Genomic DNA, 14988 nt, shown 5'->3' on the forward strand with positions numbered 1-14988 from the left:
TTCGTCTTGTGTTCTAAAATTTGTAGAATGATTGGGAAAGATAAATTTGTTTTTGCTGTCAAGGCAAACGTAAAAATTATATTTTTGTCATTTCATCATAATATATTATTACTTTCAAGACGTTTTTAACGTACTGGTGATTGAAGCCTGCAAATAGATTAACTCAATGAAGAATGGCATTGGAAACTTCCCTTTGTCTGGAGCTTCGTCTACCAATATGCAACTAGGCTTATTTGTAACAAAAACAACGAGGCTGCGCAAGTTTAACCCTTGGAGGTTTGCATGAAAAGGTTAGCAAGACAAGCTCGTCAAGGAAGCTAAGGTGATTCTGATTTTTCAAATTTGGTGGGGCTGCCAGACATAAGTGGCACCCAAGCGCTCAATGAAGATTCTATTTTGGAACAGCCAAGGTGTAAGAAACCCTCTAACTGCCCATAATTTGAAGAGTATGAGTGATTCTCATTTTTCGGATGTTGTTTGTTTAGTAGAAACAAGAACAGCAGTGATGTAGTTAGGACAAAGCATATGGTTTTCATTCTATGTATTTCGTAGAACTAATTGGTTCGAGTGGTGGTATCTGCGTTTCTTGTAAACCTTTTATTTCTATTAATGTTATTTCTTCAAATGTTTTCTATATTGCAAAGTTATAGATTCTAGAGCAACTGTTTTTTAGGATTTGATTTATGTTCATTTGAGTATTGTTCCAGAATTGCAATGATGGCAATGTGACACGATTAACAACTATTTTCCAGGCCTCTTAGACAAGGTCATTGTTTGCTGTGATTTTAACATGCTCCTCCACTTGCATGAGAAATAAGGACGGTTGCCTTATGAATGGGAACGTATTCAAGAGTTTCAGGCCTTCATTAATGCTCTAGATATTAATGAATTGAGTTTTGTTGGCTACCCATTCACGTGGAGCAATAGAAGGCATGATGTTGATCATGTGCAGGAAAGACTTAACTGCTTTCTTGGCATGAGTGCATGGCTTAGGACACATCAATTGGCTGTTGTGACTCATTTAGGATGTTGGGTCCGCCCATCGGCCGGTCCTTCTGGATACCTGTCCACATGAATCACGAGCCTTAGACAATTCCATTCTGATTCCAGATGGGCGGCTGATGCTGAAACTCAAAGGGTGGTAGAAAATATTCGAGTTAGAGACACAGTCAAGGCATGTTAAAGTCCAAGTGAACTCATGGGACAAAAATGAAGTTATTGCGATGGGAAGGCTTATTGTCAATTGAAATATTGGGCTAAAAAATCTCCTAACTCCTGGCTGTTGATGGGAGACAAAAATTACTGCTATTTCTATGCCCAAACGAAGTAAAGGAAGAAACAAAATGTTATCCCTGTGTTACAAGACAGTTCGGGCATGCTGAGGAAAGGCCATGAGGAGGTATTCCAGGTGGCTATTGATTATTTTCATCAGATATATTCTTAGTCATGTCCTCAAAACAAGGAAGCGATCACTGAATTAGTACAACCGAATGAATCAGTGCTTAACAAGGGAGGTGAAAAACTTGGAGATTCGAAAGGCTATCTTCTCCATTTGCACAACTGTGAAGTTGTGAAGAGCTTTTTTCATTATGGTAGAATGCTACACAGTTGGGACATTTGCATAAACCATACAGTTGCCTCACCCCACAGATATGACTCAGCTTCGCCCAATAGGTTTGTGCTCTGTCTTTTATAAAACTATTTCTAAAATTCTCACATTGAGATTGCAGCGGATTATTCCTGAAATAATTATTAGCAACTAGAGTGCATTCATTAAGGGAGAGCTATTGCAGATAACATTTTGACTGCACATGAGATAATGGACACTCTAAAGAATAAAAGTGAGTCCTTTTATGGTATGACAGTCAAGCTTGACATGAGTAAAGCATGGATCTTTCTGGAAAAGATGATGGTGAAATTGGGGTTTTGCAAACAATTAGTGAAATGGATTATGGAATGTCTCAATAGTATCTTACTCGATCATGAGTAATGGAGAGACACAAGGATACATTAAGCCACAAATGGGGTTACGACAGGGGACCCACTATTAGTCTATCTATTCATTATTTATGCGGAGAGCTTTTTTTAATTACTTCAGCGAGTAAAGTAGCAAGGCTAAGTATTGGAGTAGGAATTATGGTTGCCCGTAATAACCCTGAGGTCTCCAACTTGTTGTTTGCCAATGACTCCTTGTTTTCTCAAAAGCATCGGAGGAGGAAGCAGGTGAATTAAACAAGTTGGTCCATTATGATAAAATCAAGGCTAATCCTTCACCACCAAGCAAACCATGAATGGATCCATTGAAGTATGAAGGTCCAATCACACGAGCTAGAAGCAAGAGATTCAAGGCTGTCTTGTGTTCTTTCATGGTCCACGTGATAGACAAGATGCATTTAAGAAGCAAGGTTAGCGAGTTGGACTTAGAAGATCAAGATTCAACTTTGATTAATTATGTTTCATTCATGGATTAAAGCCCAACGTGAAAACATGAAGATCAGATCTTATTTATGTTGAATTCAAGCCCAAACGTAAAGCCCAAGTCTAAGGTTGAATATTCAAAGTCAAAATCCAAAGCAAAATAGGAGTCTTCTTTTAACAAGTCCAAGTCAAAATAGGAGTTTACTACTCTTTTACTTCAAGTTTTGTTTATTTAGGAGTCTTGGCCGCATATCCTAGTCATTCTAGGATTAGGATTATTTAAACTCTATAAATAGAGCTATGTAATTCTGCAAAAGCATACATATATCTTTGATTGAATAGAAAACCTTGTTTTTGCTTAAAGAGTTTCTTTGAGTGCTCTTGAGATTAAAGCTTATTGTTTAGGTTTTGATTTCATTTCTACCTTAATTTAATTCTATTAACTTGTTAGTTTCTAGGATTAATTAAGTTCATCTCATTATAGCTATTGATCTTATTTCTTTATAAACAAGAGTGATAGTTTTGCAAATAACTTTTGGCAAACCTTATAAGTATGGATCTTGGCATGTAATCTTCTCTTCCATAGAAGGTTTACATCATTTGGTATCAGAGCTAGCTTACAAGGTTTGGTTACGTATCCTATTTGTTATCTTCGTTGTTCTTCTACTCACATACTCTTTTGTTTGGTTAAAGTCTTCGAGACGTTCTAGATAAATTGGTTTGTGATATCTTTATTTTGTTATTTTGTTTCCTTTAGTTTGCTTGATCAAAGTCTTCGAGACGTTTCAATCAAATTAAGCTCTATGTGTTTTGTTCTTGTTTGGTTATAAAAAAAAAATTGTGTGTGGATCTGAATTATTGATCCGAAGTGAGGCTTAAAAAAAGAAGAAGAAAGAGTATAGAAAGCAAGATTTGGAGCTGATTCAAAAAAAGATTGACTTGGTCAAGATCAAAATATAAAGAAAATCAGGTTTGAAGATATCACATAACCTTCTCTTTTCAATTCATTTTCTTATTCTACTTTTCCTTAATTGTTTCCTATTCGGTTTCTTATTTTCTTATTTATCATCCCGTTATTCTTTATTTCTTCTACTTCCATCCTTATTTTTAGTTCATTATTTTATTCTCCTTTTCCTCTAATTCATCTTTAGCTTAATTAATTTCTGTTCTAGCTTGTTAATTATATTTTATTAAGTTGGTTATGATTTTAACTTTTACAATTTGAGTTAATTTTGAAGGGCACAAAGACAAACTCTTTCTTTGATTGAGTGCAAATACGTGAGGGAGAAACCAATCTTCTTGAAACCATGTCTAATCAGTCTTCTTCCAAAGATTCTGATAATGGGATTCCAGATATGAGAGCATTCATGGAGGCTATAAACTCCAAACTTGAACGACAAAGGCTTGATAACGAAAATAGGTATGCTGAAATGATGGATGAACTAATAAAAATCAAATCTGAATCGAGAGGTAGGAGCTTTCGAGATGAGAAAAGTATGTCTAGAGCGAGGAGAGGAACATGGAGAGATGAAGAAGAACGGGGAAATAGAACCGAAACTCACCATGGGAGAAATAAGGTAGATTCAAACTTGTGTAGTATTAAGCTTACAATTCCTTCCTTCCAAGGTAAGAGTGATCCTGAGTTGTATCTAGAGTGGAAAAAGAAGGTTGAGAGAGTATTTGAATGCCATAACTATAGTTTAGAGAAGAAAGTAAAATTGGCCGTAGTTGAATTCACCCATTATGTCGTAATTTGGCAGGATCAACTAGTGAGTAATAGGCGTAGGAATAGTGAGGGGGAGATCCAAACATGGGCTGAAGTAAAACGAATAATGAGAAAACGCTTTGTTCCTTCTCATTACTATAGAGAGTTGTACAATAAGCTACAAAGTTTGGTACAAGGGGGAAATAGCATAGATGAGTATTATCAAGAGATGGAGATTGCTTTGATTAGGGCCAATATAGAAGAGGACAGGGAGGCTACTATGGCTCGATTTTTGCATGGTCTTAACAAAGTTATTGCTAATCTTGTTGAATTGCAGCATTATGTAGAGATGGAGGACATGCTACACATGGCAATCAAGATAGAGCGGCAATTAAAGCAAAAGAGCAAAAACTCCTCTTTGACAAATTCTATTTGGAAATCCAATTGGAAAGGTACAAATTCTGCCCAAAACAAAGGAAAGGAAGTGTCTAAAGATAATAAAGCCGAAACAAAGGGGGAACAAAGCAATAAAAGCCGAACTCAAGAAGGCAAGCCTAAAAAGATCTAATGCTTCAAATGCCTAGGCTATGGACATATCCCTTCTCAATGTCCGAAAAAACGCACTTTAGCATTAAAAGGAGGCGAATTGGTGTATGCTAGTGAAGAAGAAAGTGGAGCTGAAAGTGATGAAGATTCAATGCTCGAATTGGAAGATTACTATTCCGATGAGGGAGCTAAGTAAGAGGGGCATTCAGGTGAGCTATGTGGAGTCACCATCAGATCCTTGAACGTGCAACAAGGGACTGATGATGAAAGCCAAAGAGAGAACATCTTCCATACACGCTGTTTGGTAAGAAAAACTCCTTGTGTTTTAATTATTGATAATGGTAATTGGACTAACGTTGCTAGCACAATGATGGTGGATCGATTGAAACTTCCAACAACCAAACATCCAAAACCATATACTCTTCAATAGTTGAATGATTCGGGAGGTATCAAGGTTACAAAGCAAGTTAGGGTGACATTTGGTATGCAAAAGTTCCAAGATGAATTATTGTGTGATGTGATCCCAATGCAAGCTTGTCATCTACTTTTGGGAAGACCATGGCTGTTTGATAGAGATGTCATCTATAAGGGGCGTTCAAATTACTATTGTCTTATACTTCACAGCAAACTTTATACTCTTACACCTTTAAGTCCAAAGATTGTTAATGAAGACCAACGTATAATGAGACTTAAAGTTGCTGCCTATGAAAAAGAAAAAGAAAGAGAGAGACAGAGTGCACGTGAAAAAGAAAAGGTACACAAGCAAAAGGAAAGCTATGTGGAAAACCATGAGGGGTGTGAGAAAAGAGAGGAAAAAGGAGAGAAAGAGAGTTTGCGCAAAAAGAAAACATTGAGTTGTGAGGCGCAAGAAAAAGGTGAGTTGAGTGCAAAAGAGAGAAAAGTGAGCTTTGTGGCAAGAGAGAGAGATGTGAGAAAAGCTTTAATGTTACAAAAACAAACACTTGTGCTTATTTATAAAGAAAGTTTTCTGACCACTAATAATATTTCTTTGCCTTCAAGTTTCAAGTCTCTTTTGTAGGAGTTTAAAGACGTGTTACCCGATGAAATTCCAAGTGGGTTACCACCCATTCGTGGAATTGAGCACCAAATTGACTTTTTACCCGGTTCTACCATACCCAATAGGCCGGCATATAGAGCAAATCCCGAGAAAACCAAAGAACTACAACGCCAAGTGGAAGAACTTCTGAATAAAGGTTATGTTAGGGAAAGTTTAAGTCCATGTGCTGTTCCTGTTGTACTTGTCCCTAAGAAAGATGGTTCTTGGCGTATGTGTGTGGATTGTCATACAATTAACAAAATAACTATTAAATATCGTCATCCTATACCTAGGTTAGATGATATGCTTGATGAGTTGCATGGGGCTGTTGTGTTCACTAAGATTGATATAAAAAGTGGTTATCATCATATTAGAATGAAAGAGGGTGATGAATGGAAAACATCATTCAAAACTAAATTTGGTTTGTATGAGTGGTTAGTCATGCCGTTTGGTTTAACTAATGCACCTAGTACATTCATGAGATTAATAAATCATGTTTTGCGTGCTTATATAGGCAGGTTTGTGGTTGTCTATTTTGATGATATACTTATTTATAGCAGGTCTTATGATGAACATATAAAGCACGTGTGTTTAGTTCTTGAAACTTTACGCAAATAAGTTCTGTTTGCTAACCTTAAGAAGTGCGATTTTTGCACAAACAAACTTGTTTTTCTTGGTTTTGTTGTTAGTGTAAAAGGAATTGAGGTTGATGAAGAAAATGTGAAGGCAATCAAAGAGTGGCCGATTCCCACAAATGCAAGTGAAGTTCGAAGTTTTCATGGACTAGCAAGCTTCTATAGGCGTTTTATGAAAGATTTCAGTACCATTGTCGCACCATTGAATGAATTAGTGAAGAAAGATGTGAAGTTTAATTGGGGAGAAGCACAACAATCGGCGTTTGACTTACTCAAACAAAAACTTACTTCTTCTCCTATTCTATCTCTTCCTAATTTTGATAAAACTTTTGAGATTGATTGTGATGCTTCCGGTATAGGTATTGGAGCTGTTCTAATGCAAGATGGAAAACCAATAGCCTATTTTAGCGAAAATTTGAATGGAGCAAGCCTGAAGTATCCAACTTATGACAAGGAACTCTATGCACTTGTTAGAGCTTTAGAAGTATGACAACATTACTTGCTGCCCAAAGAATTCGTGATCCACACCGATCATGAATCCTTGAAGAATTTAAAGAGTCAAAACAAGCTGAATAGAAGACATGCTAAATGGAGTGAGTTCATTGAAGCATTCCCTTATGTCATCAAGTACAAGCAAGGTAAAGATAACATAGTGGCCGTTGCTTTATCTAGAATGTATGCTTTAATTGCTGTTTTAGATGCCAAATTACTAGGTTTTGAACAAATAAAAGACTTATATCATGATGATAGTAATTTCGGCCAAGTGTATAAGGCATGTGAACAAGGTGCGTTTAATAAGTATTATAGGCATGATGGTTTTCTTTTCTTTAAAAAACGTTTATGCATTCCTTCTTGTTCTATGCGTGATTTACTTGTGAAAGAAGCACATGAAGGTGGTTTGATGGGACACTTTGGTGTTCAAAAAACTTTAGATGTATTGCATGATCACTTTTATTGGCCTTGCATGAAAAAGGATGTTATGCGATTTTGTGCAAATTGTATTGTGTGCAAACATGTTAAGTCTAAGCTTCAACCACACGGTTTGTATATGCCTCTCCCTATACCTAGTTCACCTTGGGTTGATATTTCTATGGATTTTGTACTTGGATTACCTAGAACTAGGCATGGGCATGATAGCATATTTATTGTTGTTGATAGGTTTTCAAAGATGGCACATTTTATAGCTTGTAAGAAAACTAATGATGCACAACATATTGCTGACCTATTCTTTAGAGAGGTAGTGTTTTTACATGGTATGCCACACACCATAGTTAGTGATAGGGATGCGAAGTTTTTGAGCTACTTTTGGAAGACTTTATGGGGTAAGTTAGGTACACGCTTGTTATTTTCAACAACTTGTCACCCACAAACCGATGGTCAAACTGAAGTAGTAAATAGAACGCTATCACAACTACTACGCACCATGGTAAAATGCAACATTAAGAGTTGGGAAGATTGCTTGCTGCATATAGAATTTGCTTATAATAGAACTATGCATTCTTCAACTAAATTATGCCCTTTTGAGATTGTCTATGGGTTTGTACCTTTGAGTCCGTTAGATTTGATTGCTTTACCTTTAAAGGAACAAACTAACCTTGATGGCAAGAAAAAGGCCGAATATGTGCTTAAATTGCATGAACAGGTTTGAGCTAATCTAGAGCGCAAGAATGAAGCAAATGCTAAACACGCCAACAAAGAAAGAAAAGAGGTAATCTTGAAACCCGGAGATTGGATGTGGATATACATGCGTAAAGAAAGATTCCCAAACCAAAGAAAAAGCAAGTTGATGCCAAGGGGAGATGGACCTTTTCAAGTGTTGGAACGCATCAACAATAATGCTTACAAGATTGACTTGCCCGATGAGTATGGAGTTAGTGCTACATTCAATGTTGCTGATTTATCTCCATTTTCTTTTGATGAAGGTCTTGATTCGAGGACGAATCCTTTCGAGGAGGGAGTGGATGATAAAATCAAGGCTAATCCTTCACCACCAAGCAAGCCATGAATGGATCCATTGAAGTATGAGGGTCTAATCACACGAGCTAGAAGCAAGAGATTCAAGACTGCCTTGTGTTCTTTCATGGTCCACGTGATAGACAAGATGCATTCAAGAAGCAACGTTAGCGAGTTGGACTTAGAAGATCAAGATTCAACTTTGATTAATTATATTTCATTCATGGATTAAAGCCCAACGTGAAGACATGAAGATCAGATTTTATTTATGTTGAATTCAAGCCCAAACGTGAAGACATGAAGATCAGATCTTATTTATGTTGAATTCAAGTCCAAGGTTGAATATTCAAAGTCAAAATCCAAATCAAAATAGGAGTTTACTACTCTTTTACTTCAAGTTTTGTTTATTTAGGAGTCTTGGCCGCATATCCTAGTCTTTCTAGGATTAAGATTATTTAAACTCTATAAATAGAGCTATGTAATTCTGCAAAAGCATACATATATCTTTGATTGAATAGAAAACCTTATTTTTGCTTAAAGAGTTTCTTTGAGTGTTCTTGAGATTAAAGCTTATTGTTTAGGTTTTGATTTCACTTCTACCTTAATTTAATTCTATTAACTTGTTAGTTTCTAAAATTAATTAAGTTAATCTCATTATAGCTATTGATCTTATTTCTTTATAAATAAGGGTGATAGTTCCGCAAATAACTTTTGATAAACTTTATAAGTATTGATCTTGGCGTGTAATTTTCTCTTCCATAGAAGGCTTACATCATATTATTTTTACAACATTAGTGGCCAAACCATAAATAAGAGTAAATCAACGGTGTTTTCTGCAAGAATACGCCCTCAAACTTGCGGGTGCATTTTAGTCGTGTGCTAGGCTTCTTGTCCATCGGATGTTAAGACAAATATTTGGGTATGCCAACGGTATTTTCCAAGTCTAAACGACAGCCGTTCATTGAAGTGAGGGAAAGAGTGGAAAATAAGTTGGTAGGATGGAAAAGTAAGTGTCTTTCAGCCAGCGGTAAGGAAATAATGATAAAAGCAGTAGCCATTGCCCTTCCGGTGTACTCAATGTCATGTTTCTTATTGTCTAAGAAATTATGTAAGGAAATAAATAGCATGATTCGTTAATTTTGGTAGGGGTCAGAAAAATAAGGAAAGAAAAATGCACTAGCTCCTTTCGAAGAAAATGTGCATCTCGAAAAAGAAGGAAGGATTGGGTTTAGAGACCTTCAATGTTTTAATCTTTCCCTTTTGGCAAAACTATAGTGGAGAGTGATTAGATTTTCAAACTCTCTCCTCGCTCAGGAGTTGAAACATAAGTAATTTTTGCATGGTGACCTTATGGAAGCAAACCTTTCTAGCAAACCATCCTAGGCCTAGAGGAGTCTGATGAAGGGGAAAGTGCTTCTAGCTCAAGGATTGCGATGGCAAGTTAAAAGGAAATAAAGTTCATTGCTAATTGGAGGCATGGATCCTATCATGTTTTCCATATAAGCCTGGGTTACAAGGCTCCTTTCCCACGAGTGTTGATTGGGCGTCACAACTTATGGATACTGCTAAGCTATGCTAGAAGGAGGAACTAGTAAGGCAAATCTTTTACTCATCTGATGTTGATCTCATTCTAGCCTTACCAGTTAGTATGACTGGTGCTAAAGAAACTCGTTTGATTGAATGGTGGAATGAAGAACTATTGGTCAGCCTTAAATGAGAGCCCAACTACGAATCATAATCCTCATATAAAACAACAGTTTTGTGGGCGCTTTGGAAAGCGAGAAATGCACTTCTCTTCGAACAACAAAATTGGTTACCGGATGTAATCTTGGAGCGGGCTTCAGTATGATCAGGAATTTTTTGCAATGCAATCCCCAAACTAGTGCATCCTCCTCGCCAAATGCCAATATAGTGTAGACCCTAATACCTACCCCGCCGAGCTGGAAGGCCCCTCCTCATGGCTGGGTTAAGATCAGTTTTGATGGTGCATTCCAAAGACAAGCTAAACAGGTGCCATTGGCATGGTTATTAGAGACCACGTCGGTAAGTTACTTGACTGTCACCTTCACAACTCTAACTCAAGTGTTATTCTTAAAAGAGATGCTCTGGTCATAGACATGGTGGAAAGTGCAGTTTGCAAATCCTCCGAATTAGAAGCAGTTATTGAAGACATATTACATCTTCGATCTTCATTCCAACAATGTTGTTTTAATTTTGTTCCTCATAGTTGTAACTGGGTGGTTAGCCAAAAAAGCCCTTCTTGGCGGAGAATCTTCTTCAAACTCTGATAGCCTATGTACATGCCTCGGAGCCTCCTGTAAGTTGTAACTCTTTCTTGCAACGGAAATCTCATATCTTTGTGTCAAAAAAAGAAGAAGAAGATAATTGATGCCCGGTTCAAGTACAAATTATAGTGAATGAAACACGTACAAAATAAACCCCATTCTTGGCTCATAGCAAGGCAGAAGATCAAATTTAGAAGCCACTGCATGTTTAACCAGTACTCAGAACCCATTTCAACCTGAACTCAGTGGTGGAGCATAAGCAAGAGCAAAAGCAAAAGCAAAGAGGGCGTTGAGAAGTGGACTTCAAATTTGGATAAATCTCAACCCTTGAATGCTGATAAATAATATCTCAAAATCAAGAATTGCTCCCCTTCTTTTTTTTTTTTTTAATTTGCATTGGTAATCGAATAATGCTAATAGTCTATTACATTAGCAGCCAGTTGACAAGAGATGCTCTCTTAAAAGAGCCGAAATAATTGGGGCTCATTAGGATTTAGGCTTGACAATGTGTGTTATTTGTGTAAGCAAACAAAGAAGGAGCTTCACACCCTTAAAACCATTTTCAAAGTTAAATCAGATCTCCAATCAGCATCAAGATACAGGTAAAAAAGAAAAACTCAAGCCACAAACTGATGGATGAGACATCAGCTGACTCACCTTCCGACCCAGCTTTTATAAGTTAAAACAGAAGGGCCAAGAGGTCTTAAATCCAAAACAATGAAATCCCAGAAAAGAATAGACTCCTTATATTCAGAATTTGCATTGGCAAAAGAAAACCAGATTATACTTTGCACCAATCAACAGCCACCTGAAGACAAATGCACTCCAACAGCGCCGAAGTAATTTGGCAACTCACTGAACCTCATGATATTATAAATTGATTTCTCTTTCTCTTGCCAAGAAATCACAGATCAAATAACCCATCTCATATTTCATCAATGAGTGACCAAAGGTTTAATATATTTACCGCCATAATTATGTCCAATGCCACTGATTAAGTATATATTATGGCCAGCTTTTCCTATAAATACGAGGCAAAATGCTACGCGAACAGCAGATATCATACCATGGCGAATGGTGAAGAACAATTTGTACCTCACTGTAGGTATAAGAAGTTTTATTATGATTTGATTGAGAGCTAAATTACTTCAGAAGTTAAAAATTAAAGGCAATGCCATCCTAATGAAACCGTTTGGTACAATAGACAAGATAAATTAGTCCTGTACAGTCTCATTGGCATTAGAAGTTCAATAATAAAATCTGTTACAGATATATCAACTGCAAATAAAATTACATGTAAAAGATAATGATATTGATATATCTCTTATAATGAATCAATTTTGGCAGTTGATAAATGAAGCCTCTGATACAAAAAAAACTCATGCCAAGTTACAATCACAAACTTTCACTTAGAATAGGGGATATCATATCAAACTAAAAACAAACAGAAAATAATTAAAACCTCTCAGAGAGTCTAGAGGTAACTTGTCTAAGCTTTGAGTATACCTTTCCAGCTGGGGACCCTAAAATGAGACTGCAGAGAGAATCCCTTGCGACTTTAATATTTTGGAAGGATCCTAGTATGTGAATCTTAGTGTCAGCAATGACAATTCTTGTCTTTGTAGCATTCTCAATAGCAAACTTTGTTTTACCACCTTTACCAGACAATCTCCCAATAGCACGAGACAGATGCTCACCTCGAAGAGTTTTCACATCCTTAATTTCGAAAGATTCAACATAAAGCTCATCCAAACGCAAAAGAGCAATAGCATCAATAACATCAAACCCTAGCATGAAAGCATGTACAAAATCTGCACACTTTTGCAGGTTACTGACATCAGGTGTATCTTGTCTAGTTTTTAACTCAACTTTTCGAGCTTTAAGGTTCATACGGATATCAACCTTCATTTGCTCATAAATTGGGGTGTAGATTTCCATCCATGCTTTCTTCAGAGGTGTATACCTATGTGGAGGAACTGATACTTTTCTTATTTGAACTCTCCCATCAGACATCTCATGCGCCTTCAAAGGCGCAAACTTTGGTTTCGCTGGTAAAGACCCATACCCAGAATCTGCTGTTCTTGATCCATCTTGAACTGTTTCAGCTTCCATTATCTGCAACCAGAAAGCACAAAAAAAAAAAAGAATTGATCTTTAAGAATGAATCATCAGATTCAATTATCCAAACAAACCTCCAAAATCAATGAGTCCAAATTTCATAAACACATATTAAAAGAATAATATAATGACATGAAATTAACAATATGAAGCTGTAAGAGCTCTGATTCAAATTGGAGCTTGTATCAACAACCAAACAAGTTATTTAAAATTCTGTTACAGAACCCATTATTCATCTTATTCAATTCATCCCCAATAACAGGCACAGATAGAAAGCTGAAAGTAGAAAGAATTAAAGAGACGGTAACAGAGAAAAACGAGGGGGAGAGCAGCTTCCTTACCTAATAGGCGTACAAGATGGTTAGAGAACGAAAAAAGAGAGAGACATTGAATTTTAGGGTTTTAGGTTATAAATAGTGGCACAAAACCTGACATTTGTTTTATAAGTAGGCTGGCCCACGAACATCACATGCTTCTTGGTTTAATTTTCTTATTTTACGGCCCGTGGTGAGATTGGGCCCGTTTAAATTTGTAAATTATAAGATGACTCGGTCCATATAGCTTTATGAACGTGGGAATCCATCCGGTACCGTTTTATTGGTACAAAAATTTATGTTAGTATCCGACAAGTGCATCAAACACTGACTCATATCAGATAGTGACATGTGCATCAGACGCTAACGTATTTATTTATTTTTAAATAATTTATATTCATTAATTTGTATTAAATGTTTATTAATTTATGTTCATTAAATATGTATTGAATGTTCATTGTTTAAATGTAAAATATTTATTGTTTGTTAATTTAATTTTGTTGAAAAGATATGTGTATTACAATATAAATATTTGTATAATTTTAGTTTGATTTTTTTTATTTGTCAACTGTGGAAAGACAATTTATGTTATGTCTATATTATATATGTTCATTTGAATGACCCAAGAGATTCTTATTCCATGCTGTTTTTCATTCCATGCAAGTCCAATCAAGGTTTGCAAGAAAGTACCAATCTGCTTTCAATAGCCAGTCAGCAAGGAACCAAACGAAAGCAAGGATATAACTCAGCGGTAGAGTGTCACCTTGACGTGGTGGAAGTCATCAGTTCGAGCCTGATTATCCCTAAACCCAATGTGAGTTTTTCTATTTTGACTTGTTCCCCCACCGTCGTGATCGAATGAGAATAGATAAGAGGCTCGTGGGATTGACGTGAGGGGTTAGGGATGACTATATTTCTTGGAGCGAACTCTAAGCGAATATGAAGCGCATGGATACAAGTTATGCCCTGAAATGAAAGACAATTCAAAATCAGCTTAGTAGTATGATTTTTCATTAATGACAAATATCTATTGACAAACTAATAAATATTATGCCTATAAATGATGAATATTTATATCAATCATAAAAAAATTTCAACATACATCACAAAAACAATAAAAGATTTTATAAATAATTAATATTTTTATTTGAGAATATTGATGAATATTATATACACAAACAATGAAGATTGCAGTACTAGATAATAAACATTAATATTAACATTGATGAATACTACATAAAAAAATGAACATCAACATTAATCATAATGAATATTTCAATAAAAAAAATTATTATAGAATATTACATCTAATAGACATTATACATATAAAAAATGAATATTTTAGTATATGTAAATGAATAAAAAATATGTATATATATATGGTCTAATAAATTTTTTTTGACATGTGTTACTATATTCTGACATATATGATTTTTAATTTTGACACGTGTACTTATTATTGACATGTGAAATTCAAGTTTATGTATAAGTTTTAATATAATATTAATTTTTATAAATTTATTTTATTATAATTTTAAAAATTTTAAAAATAATAAAAAAGCGGAAATAAAAGTTCTTATATTATATAATTTAGAAGTAGAATGCACCACACATTTTAGAAAGAAAATACACCATAATTTAAATATTTGTAATATAATTTTAGCTTGATAATTTTTTTGTTTACTAACTATGTGAGGAAAATTTATGTTATGTTTATATTATATATATTCATTTGAATGGATTAGTGGGTATAATTTTCATCAATGACAAATATCTATTGACAAACTAATGAATATTATGTCTATAAATGATGAATATTTATATCAATCATAAAATCTTTTTCAATATGCATCACAAAAATAATAAAAGCTTTCTTAAATAATCAATATTTTTATTTGAGAATATTGATGAACATTATATATACAAACAATAAACATTGCAGAACTAGATAATGAAT

At 35.2% G+C, this 14988-nt stretch overlaps 1 protein-coding gene across 1 annotated transcript; it reads right to left on the bottom strand.

Moving 5' to 3' along the window:
• Positions 1–11889: 11889 nt before the first annotated feature.
• On the bottom strand, positions 11890–13158 carry LOC8267692 (RNA-binding protein pno1). Its single transcript, XM_002530569.4, has 2 exons — positions 13059–13158; positions 11890–12714 (listed from the first exon to the last, which is right to left on the bottom strand). The coding sequence occupies exon 2, from the start codon at positions 12709–12711 to the stop codon at positions 12055–12057; it is 657 nt and encodes a 218-aa protein (XP_002530615.2). The 5' UTR covers positions 12712–12714; positions 13059–13158; the 3' UTR covers positions 11890–12054.
• Positions 13159–14988: the final 1830 nt, after the last annotated feature.

Source organism: Ricinus communis, chromosome 1 (assembly GCF_019578655.1).
Source record: "Ricinus communis isolate WT05 ecotype wild-type chromosome 1, ASM1957865v1, whole genome shotgun sequence".
In the NCBI taxonomy this organism is placed as follows: Eukaryota; Viridiplantae; Streptophyta; class Magnoliopsida; order Malpighiales; family Euphorbiaceae; genus Ricinus; species Ricinus communis.